The sequence below is a fragment of the Salmo trutta genome, chromosome 13 (genome assembly GCF_901001165.1).
Source record: "Salmo trutta chromosome 13, fSalTru1.1, whole genome shotgun sequence".
Classification (NCBI taxonomy): Eukaryota; Metazoa; Chordata; class Actinopteri; order Salmoniformes; family Salmonidae; genus Salmo; species Salmo trutta.
This window is the reverse complement of record NC_042969.1, coordinates 49,858,256-49,868,259: the sequence shown is the minus strand read 5'-3', so window position 1 is coordinate 49,868,259 and position 10,004 is coordinate 49,858,256. Positions and strand designations below refer to the sequence as shown.

At 42.0% G+C, this 10,004-nt stretch overlaps 1 protein-coding gene across 2 annotated transcripts in view; it reads left to right on the top strand.

Annotated features, from left to right (window-relative positions):
- Positions 1-339: 339 nt before the first annotated feature.
- ppp1r37 (protein phosphatase 1, regulatory subunit 37) overlaps positions 340-10,004 on the top strand; it is a 54,186-nt gene continuing 44,521 nt past the window's right edge. Inside the window, exon 1 of one of the 2 annotated variants that reach the window (XM_029772387.1) lies at positions 340-2,301. In XM_029772387.1, the coding sequence (XP_029628247.1) occupies positions 1,581-2,301 (721 nt within the window). In that variant the 5' untranslated portion in view covers positions 340-1,580. The remainder of the gene's footprint in view (positions 2,302-10,004) is intronic. The other variant, XM_029772386.1, reaches the window with a different exon arrangement.

The following is a 10,004-nucleotide window of genomic DNA, read 5'->3' as shown; positions in this document are numbered from 1 at the left end:
GCGACAGTAATTATCTATGTTTCAACTGACTGTATGTTTTAGGCGAGAGTACTTACACCAAATGATCACGGAGCATCGTAATCATTCTCAGCAACATTTTAAAACGCTGCAAATAGAAATAGAAGATATGGATTAGAAGTGTTCCATGTCAAACATATTAGCATACCTACGACCGTTCTTTTTGCAGCGTTCTGCTACGTTGCGTCTACTGAACATGCCCCTGGGCGTCACTAGTTACCACAGCCACAAAGTAATAAACCACGCCCATTTCTACAATTTTCTCCTTCAAATCTGATTGCATGCTTTATACCTAGACATATTAAATTAAGACCAATTTTGACTTTGTGGCTGTGGTAACTAGTGAACCCCCCATGCCCATGGATTTGTGATGACGTAGAGACAACAAACAGTTGTTGGACTTGAGTAAGCTAACGTTAGCTAGCACAAGGACGAGGAGATAAAACAGCATATTTACATTCAAGCGCTTCTCTGGGAACGTCAATAAGCGGCACGTCTTCGTTTTACAGTACCAATCAAAAAGGAGATTACTGCTCTACGGTTAAATCATTTTGGGCACGAACGAAACATGCTCCGGACTATGACGCTTGTTTTTTCCTTGCCTATTCGGGGATTGTGATGCGAGGTGCTCGGGTGAGACCGCGAGCGACATTAGGAAATCGTTAAAAAAAATATATAATGATAAACTCGAAAACAAAGCATTTGGGTTTACCGAAAGGTGCATCAAACTAAACTGGTCTAGATGTCATTGTTGGGTAACTACTTTAGCTAGGTAGCTAGTTTGCTTAATGCACAATACATAGTATTTTGCTAACGTAATGGAGGCACCGTGAGCGAATTGTACAGTTGTAGCTAGTTAGCCAGGTAACGTTAGCTGGTCAGCCAAAATATAGTTATAACGTTAGCTAGCTTCCACATCCACTTTTAAAGTGTGCTGACGAACAAAATACAGAATACTGTAACTAAAAACGTCTATCTATGCACTTCATTGATATCTATCGTGGTTACCTAGCATTAAATTAGCTAGCTAAATAAGTATAAACTAGATTGAGACTAGCTACTGTCGCAGGAGAATACGTTATTTCTCGGTTAGGATTTGTCACAGTCGTTTGACACGAGGTGTGTTGCCTTTAGGTCTTGATAATTTGACAACTATTTACAGTTGCTGGACATGTGATATGGTGAATTTATCAAAGGTTTTCTGAATTACAATTTCAGGCTATAAATATTCTGAACTGCAGGAACGCATCACGTATCAAACCAGTCACCAGTCAAGAAATTATATCTTGAAATAGTTGTGCATGTGAGCACAAATAGCTGTTTTGTCAATCAATTACTTTTAACACTCAGAATGCACTTTATATTGTCGTTGTTGACATGTCAAAACAAAGTTGTAAACATTCTTGATGAAAGTACTTATTTTACAAATTGTTAGCTATTTTAGGATCAAAGACCAGCATTCAAAAGCTAGACTGAAATCAACCTTGTGTCAAGTTTAGAGTTCTCGAATCCCGTCTAATTGCTAGATCAATTGCCAACACTCTCTTCCTGGAAATGAAAATATGAATATCGAGGAGCAAGCTCTAGATTTGTGCAATGTCAAAATGAAGAGTAATGTCGATGACAATACTACCAATAACTCGGAAGAGATCATACCCCGGATTTCGGAACTGATGGATGGAGACTTGTGCAAACAAGACATTGGCACCCAGGTCGCCGACATGTCCTCTCTAGCCAGGCTCACAGACAACCCGCGGGGGGAGGACAACCACCGGTCAAAAGAGACACTAGAAATCGACGAAGTGAACGGGAATAAGAACAACAGCGTCCCAGATACCCCTGCAATAGTCAGTTCTGACTTTGCCGTTTCTAATGACGACCAAGACCAAGAGGAGAGTTTCAAGGATACAACACCATCGGCCCTCATGTTTGCTATTGAGGAAGGGGATGATGGTGGGGATATGGACATTAGTGTGGATTTGAGCCTGGATGAAAGTGGCATGTTGGAGTCAGAACCTACGGACCAGGGACCATCCCTAGCAGAGGAAACATTCTCAAGTGGTACCAATTCAGATTCATCTACCCCAGATGTTGTCACGGACAAGGAACCTGATAAACCCTCGGAACAGGAGGACTCGCCACCTGTCATTGCCACAGGAGAGGCCCTCTCTCCAGCCCAGGATGAGGGGGATGATAAACACAAAAATGGCAAGAGGGTAACTTTTCCTTCAGATGAGGATATTGTCTCTGGAGCAGTGGAGCCCAAGGACCCTTGGAGACATGGTAATTTCTCACTAAATGTTCTAAGCAATATCTGCTGATGTGACCGTTTCATATATTGTTAGGCCTTGTTTATATGGTGTCCTTAGCCTTGCTGAGACCTCAAGCTGGGGATGCCACACAGTGTAGACTGGCGCTCTTGAACTCCTTGACTGGCAGAGGGACACTGTCACGGAGTACCTTTCTGTTGTCCCTGCCCTAATAGAGGGTTTTTGCACTCACCAGACTTTGCGCTTTTAGTGTTGGGTTGTCGTGAATTAAATTTCTTGATGAAAACACTCGTAATGTTAGAAACAGCATTATGTTGTCACCTAGAGTCACGCTTGTTTATTTTGCAAGCTATAGCACCCACAATTTGACAAAGTAGGTTTTTATAGAGCCATAGAGTTTAGTCTAATCTTTTTTGCCATGAAATATCTGGTATCGTTGTATCGCTATAGTAATAGTGAATCCTATTGGATTGTTTCATTCGGTCTTACTTCTCTGCCTTCCATGGCGACCATTGGACCCCAACATGCGATCACACCATTATACATTTCATATCGATTCCATCCCCAGGCAATACCTAGGGCCTATAAACATTTGTCAGACCCCCTTGTAAAAATGAAGAATTGAATCATCTTACACAAATGTCTTGACACATCAGAATACAAGGTGAGGACCAAAGCTAGTTCAACACCCAGGTCATTTCTTTTTTGTCACTGATGTCTTGGGGACTAAAAAGCCCACTAGTTGGCGTCATCCCTGTTTTCTTTCTTATACATTTGATAATGGTTCCACATGAGTTTCTCCACCAGCTCAAAATTAAGTAAGTTCCCTTAGACGTCTCTGTGTGTCTTAGTCATCAGCCAGACCAGGCACTCCTTAAAGGTATGCCGTTTTAGTAGTGGGCAGTGTTTTATTTAGTGAAAACAACTCCGTATTATCCTATGTTGTTGTATGTGGCTGGCTTATAGTGATATTCCTTAGGTCTGCTATGGGGGTAGAGGTGTACTAATTCTGAATGGGCAATTTGTTTTTCAGTTTCGTTTCCCTTTTGCATACAGAACAAATCATGTAGGACTCCCAGTCACAAGTATTTGAATGCCTGTGGGTTTATTCTTTGAAGGATTCTGCAGTTTCTCTTTATTGAACATTCCCTGTAGGCACCCCAAGCACTTGCAGACTAGGTTTATTTAACGTAGGAGGGTCGGGTGGGGAGATTTCAGGTATTGCAAAAAAGCAGCATGGTTGACATGCATGTTCAATTGAATTGAAATGATATGGATAAAGTCATAGTACTTTAACACCAAAACAAACCTACTCAGACAGTCATGTCCAATGAGTGTCAAGTGAATGACATTTACCATGTCACTAACTCAACACAGTTCAATTTGTTTTACGTTAGTTCCTAGATAGGAGAACATGACTAGAAATGTTGATTTCACGTCTAAACAGGAATTCTTTCGATGAGTTCATTCATGGCTAATATTCACGGTAAATACAAACATCCAAATGGGCAAAATTAAACTTAATCAGGCCGCAGGCGACGTCTCTCCCCGTTACATCATGGGGTTCCTGAGGTTACAGCCATGGTCGACAAGAAGTTATCAGTTTTATTTAAGTTTCAAAGGTCCAGTGGCTGGAGAGGGAGGGTGCCAGGGATATCACATGATTCAAGATAACGTTCTGCCATCTTGGGTAGCGATATGACTGTTATCTTGATCAGTGAGTGCATTCCTATATTTCTACCAATACAATACTATCAGTCATGTCAGTTACACTGCCAACTGAAAAAGGACTAAATGGTAGTAGGGCTGGGGGATAAGGACAAAAGATCATATCACAATATCGTTGTCATTTATGATTGTATTTGATGTTTTTTTTTATAATAGAAGTTCTAAATATGCTTTGAGTAGTTCATGACTCTAGGGTGGCAGCACATAAATTCTGAGTGATTTCAATGGGGCTTTCTCTATTTTTATACTGTTCAATCCAACTCAAAACAAAAATCATTGTCAGCATTTTCATCAATTTCTGTGTTTCCTGCAGTTTTATTATCATTTCCACACTGCCACACAGCATGAAATATAGGCCCAGATAATTGGTGAACTGTTGGAATCATGGAAATATAATGATTATTTTAATTCTATAGTTGGAATAGAGTGGTCAGCACCTTGAACACATTGTTTGACATGACAACGAATTAATAAACCAGGGAGGAATTATTGACAGGAACCAAAGTGTTGGTCAGTGTTTCCAGGTGACCCTAGTTAGATGTTACATTACATGTTTTCTTTCTTCATGTAGCTAGCTAGCCAACATATTAACGTTTCGCCTATTACTCTCTAAGATAAGATAGCATTGCACAAACACGCTTATCTAGGCCGACACCGGCACCAGGCAGCATTAGTTAGCTGTGTTTGCTCTGACCCTTGGTACCTTTAGCAAGCTAGCTAGCCAACTAACTAGTGATTAGCATTAGCGGCCAACACAAATTATTTTAGCAACACCTTGCTAAGAAAAGACAAACTAGCAGATAGTTTACCGAGAGTAAGATACACAAACTAAAAGTGTATAGAATGCTTGTGGAAAGCAGCATGTCACCAACATTGCTGCATCCATCTGACCATGCTGAGTGAACGACAAGAACGTGCTCGTGACTCCGTGGTCGAGCAACCTCTCTCTCCTTGAGTGACGGGGCAGGGCTTGGTGTGGTTAGCAGCATTCAGGAAAGGAAGAGAGAGTAAACTATAAAAACTGACATTATATACACTGGAGTTTCATATCACATTTAACAAACCAAACTTTGAAATGCAGTTATAGGTAAAGTAAAATCTCAAACCAGTTCGTGCATCAATACCAGTATATAGTCAAATATGGTATACTGCCCAGCCCTAAATGGTAGATAAAACTCAGGCCAATGTTAAATGGCTTTAATCATGATGGTAACCCATCTATTGTAAGTGAATCAGTCATGCTGTTGAAGGGTTCTGCAGAAGATTGAGTGATGTTGTGTACTGATGTTTTACTCCCTCAACACGTTCATTATTTCAATTTTCACCATCTGAAACATCCAGATCTAGACATCTCAGGAAGTTTGAGGCATAGGCCTAATATTCATAACAAGCCTGCATTGTGCTCAATCCCCATCCAGTATCCTTGTCTGTCTTCGTCTTAACCATCCTCTTCACTGCTATTGCATGAAGGAGTAGGCCTAGCCCAGATCTCTTTCTCTGTGTCCTGATTCAGCAGTCTTTCTCAGGGTGATGTTCACTCATGGAGAAGTGTGTCTAAGCGGGTGTGATGGGCAGTGACTGAACTGAGGCCCAGGAAATGAAATGTATCTCCATCCCCGCCCCCAAGCCTCTTCATGGTTCACTTGAACTCATTGCCACAATGGATCTGGCCTGGATACTTCCTTGACTCGCTGGTCTAGGATCAGCTCTTCACAGCCCAAACCTCATCTTAGCCATCAAGAGGAACAAAATTGGCCTCAAACGGGTGCTTGGTGCTGCTCTCTCCACCAGACCCAGCGATGGGATGCTGCTCAGTGTTAGACTAAACTGTAGGCTGTTATTTCCATAATGGTTTAGGCCTAGTTGTAATCTTAGCTACAAGTCATGCAATTATATAGCCTGTCCTTGTTGTCTTACATGCTGACATGTTCAGAATGGTCACAGTTTACGTGGCCACTAGGATAACAGTCTCACGATTGTGTCTGTTTAGTTTCTGCGGTGCTTCGCTAGTTCAAAGCATTGAAGATGTGGATAGATCACTATGCAGTTTGCCACTGTACAGATCCACTCAGTATTGTAGAGCCTTGATAACGTTAAAGGTGAATTTTAGCCTGAACAAATTGATAGATGACACTACTCCCGACATGGTGTTTGTCACCCTGCAGTGAGATTGTACAAGGAGTCCTAGCCTCTTTGTTTTGTTGCACTTGTCCCTTCCCTTCAGTCCTGGCTGGGCACATGTTGCATCATTTCCTCAGATTCCTGAACTTCCCAGCATGACTCTTAGCGGCTTTGCTTCCTCTTCTCCCTCCTTATTCGCCCCTCCCTTTCCCTCTCCTTCCCTCTTTCATTCTTCCCCGTTCCCTCTCTCATCCATCCTTTCTCCTTCTCTCGGGCATTCATGGGAAAATCATGTGCTGACTCCTTAACATCAGCGGTTCCCAACCTTTTTTCGGTTACTGTACCATCAACTGAATTTTGCTCTGCCCAGAGTACCCCAGATGTACCCCCTCATGTGCATTTTACCAGTAAGCCTACAGTCTCATTAGTCTTCTCAACTATCCTCTGTGGATAGGCCAAGTACCCCCAGGGGTCCTAGTAACCCTGGTTGGGAACCACTGCCTTACATTATGCAAGAAGCATGTGGGCTGCTTTTGGTTCTTCTATTGACATATACAAATTAGATTAGTTGACAATTGTAAATATTTGGCTTTTGTAAACAAGTAAGCTAAATCTCCCCAATTTTTTTTGGTGAATTTCTAATCTAAGCTACACTGCATTTTGTTATGAATTTAAGTGAAAGCATTTTTCCATTAATAAAATAATATGTAGAAACCTGCGTAGCCTACATGTGATCTCATGTCAACACAAAGGCCCACTTGGAAATTGGCACCAGTAATGATGCACCTTTGGACCAAAGTTGGACCTTAGAGGCTTAACTCTTGGTTGTTTAGCCAATCTAACACTTTTTCTTGGCTGCAGTTTGTAGTGCGTTTGTGTACTGTTTGTGCTGTGTCTGTCCTGCTCTGCCCCTGTAGTTTGGGGTCATGACATGAACCCTTCCCTTTAACTGTGTGTCTGTCTGAACTTCAGTCATGGACCTTGGGACTGCAGCCAATGCAGTCAGAGGCCACCATTTTGACCAGCGTGTTTACAGGGGGGGGAAGCTGCTCTGCTCCACTTATGAAAACAACATACCTCTAGGAGGTTGCGGTGTTTAGGATGACAACCTTGTTTTTGTACTAAAAACTGTTCTTCAGCCACCCCCGTCCTTCATTATTTTTCTCTTTTGGAAACTGTAGCACAAATTGAAGCACAATTTTTGCCTGAGGGATGGCTAGCTTCCCACATGAAACACCTATCACCCCTCTTATCTGTTTTAAACAGGGCTGGCCGACGCTCATCACAAAATGCCTGCTCACTTATAAATAGACAGGGCCCTGTGGAGAGCCAGTTCAGTCATACTGTTTTTAGCCCATGATATTACAATCCTTCATTGCCTGACAAAGCCTCAGCTACTGTCTTGCTGTTCAGTGGCATCACAGTTACAGTGAAGCTGTCTTGAAATTGAAATGTTTTTTTTTAAATTGAACCTTTTATTTAATTAGGCAAGGCAGATAAGAACATATTCTTATTTACAATGATGGCAGTAGGTGAACTGCATTCAGGGGCGGAACGACAGATTTTTACCTTGTCAGCTCGGGGATTCGATCTAGCAACCTTGCAGTTACTACCTGCCGCCACAATTACAGATTAACACGTCACTAAGATGGAAGAAAATATTTATCTTGCTCCCTCAGGAGTAGATGGCTCTTATGACCTGTTATGATGACACGTTAATTCACTTATAACAGATGTTAACAAATGAAATTGGTGTAAAATGCAACCGTGCCTGCATCTAAAGGTGAAATCACTCCACTTGGGCAGTGAGAGAAACAGAAATGTGTCCATTTCCCCTGTGTTAGCCTCTCCGCTACGTGCCCTCTGTTAATTATTGACAAGCAGGCTAGCTCTAAATTAGCATTGTTTCATAATCACGTTCCATGTGGTTCTGGAGCACTTGATTCCCTGCTGTTGCTGGATCGACATTGTTACCAAATCCAGACATGTTGACTTTTCAGGAGGGAGAAAGTTGGAGAGGGGACTGAGGTGCCATTGTGGATGTGTTGGTTTCTTCTAGATAGCCTGGCCTGGACATTTTTACATTATGAAGCTTACCGTAGTTCTCCAGAACAGTTGAGCCCAGTCACGCTATTGTTTGTAAATAGCGCAACGGGAGAAAGCGGGAGCATGTGAGTCCAGCTGTTTATTGACGGGTGGCGTTTTTATATTGAAAGACAATTATTTATTTTTTGCTTCAATCAAGTGATCAAGGACGTGCAACTATAGTTTTTTTTGCAACACATTCGGCAGAATGTGAACAGAAGTGCAATGAGTAAATGAGCATACAATCGGAAAGCAAGGTATTTTTTGCAAAAACGATGCATGGCCATCATATTTCTAATGTTTATCATAGGAAGAATGTAGCCAACTGCACTGACCAAATATATAAACGTAACATATGAAGTGTTGGTTTCATGAGCTAAAATAAAAGATCCCAGAAATGTTGCATGTGCACAAAACCTTTATTTCTCACAAATTTGTTTATCCCTGTTAGTGAGCATTTCTTCTTTGTCGAGATAATTAATCCACTTGACAGGCATTTCCAGAAGCTGATTAAACAGCATGATCATTACACAGGTGCACCTTGTTCTGGGGACAATAAACAGCCACTCTAAATTGTGCAATTTTGTCACAACACAATGCCACAGATGTCTGAAGTTTTTAGGTAGTATGCAATTTGCATGCTGACTTCAAGAATGTCCACCAGAGCTGTTGCCAGAGAATTTTAATTGTAATTTCTAGGGATGCACCGATATTTCATTTTTGGCCGATATCCAATATTTTCCTTGCCAACAAACCCGATAACGATAACCAATATTTAAAATTTGAGCAGCCTTTTAAGCATTCTAGTACAGTTAAATAGTTGAAACACACACACTGACCAAAAAGTAATTTTGTTAGCATTTCTGTACGCCCCCATTACCAGTAAAACATAATCAAAACCTATTTCTTTCACTTTCTTACTGAGCTGTTTCATTGTTCATTTGTTCGTTTCATTCTCAGCCAGGATTTCATCATACATGTCAAACAGTGAAGTTTCAGCTCTGTCAGTGGCCTCTTCTGTTGTGGGTCCTCTTCCTCGGTGCACACTGTCACTGTGTCCGTTTCCATCTTGTCCAGCTGTGTCTGTAACATTTCACGTAAACCCTGTTTCTTGTCTGCATTGAAGTAGCTGTTCTTGTACCTAGCATCGAGCATGGTGGCGACACAGTAAAGAGGCTCAGAGAGAATGCCCCCGAATCATTTGTTCACAGCCTCTAGTAGAATACTTTTGCCAGTTTTAACCTCACGGTCTGTGTTGGCAGTTTTGTTGGCAGGCGTTTCAATGCCATGGCAGAGGGTGTCACGTCTGCTGCAGACACCGTTGATGAGCTTATTTCTCCAGTCAGTTGTTCGAATGGAGCAAGGAGTGTGTTCACGTTCTCAAAGGCCATTGAAATGGCAGCAGCGGTATGAGAACCAGGAACATTCTTGAGCTTGCAATACGGCTTTCCTCAGTAGGAAATCCTCGTCGACCCACTGTGCTGTCAGAGTCAGCATGCTCATGGGGCTGACATCGCTGGTACAAATGTCAGTTGTGAAGCTAATTGCAGTGACGCCCATAGCAAGTAGCCCATAGATGTGCGTTTCAACAATACTGTGTAACTCCGGTAGGGCAACATCTGAAAAATGGCACCTACTTGGAAGTGTGTATCGGGGCTCGAGGTGCTCGACCAGTCGGCGAAAGCCAACATAATCCACGACAGAGAACGGTTGATTGTCAAGGGCAACAAATTCCATTATCTTGGCTTTAATGGATTTCACCTTTGAGTTGTCTCGCTGAAA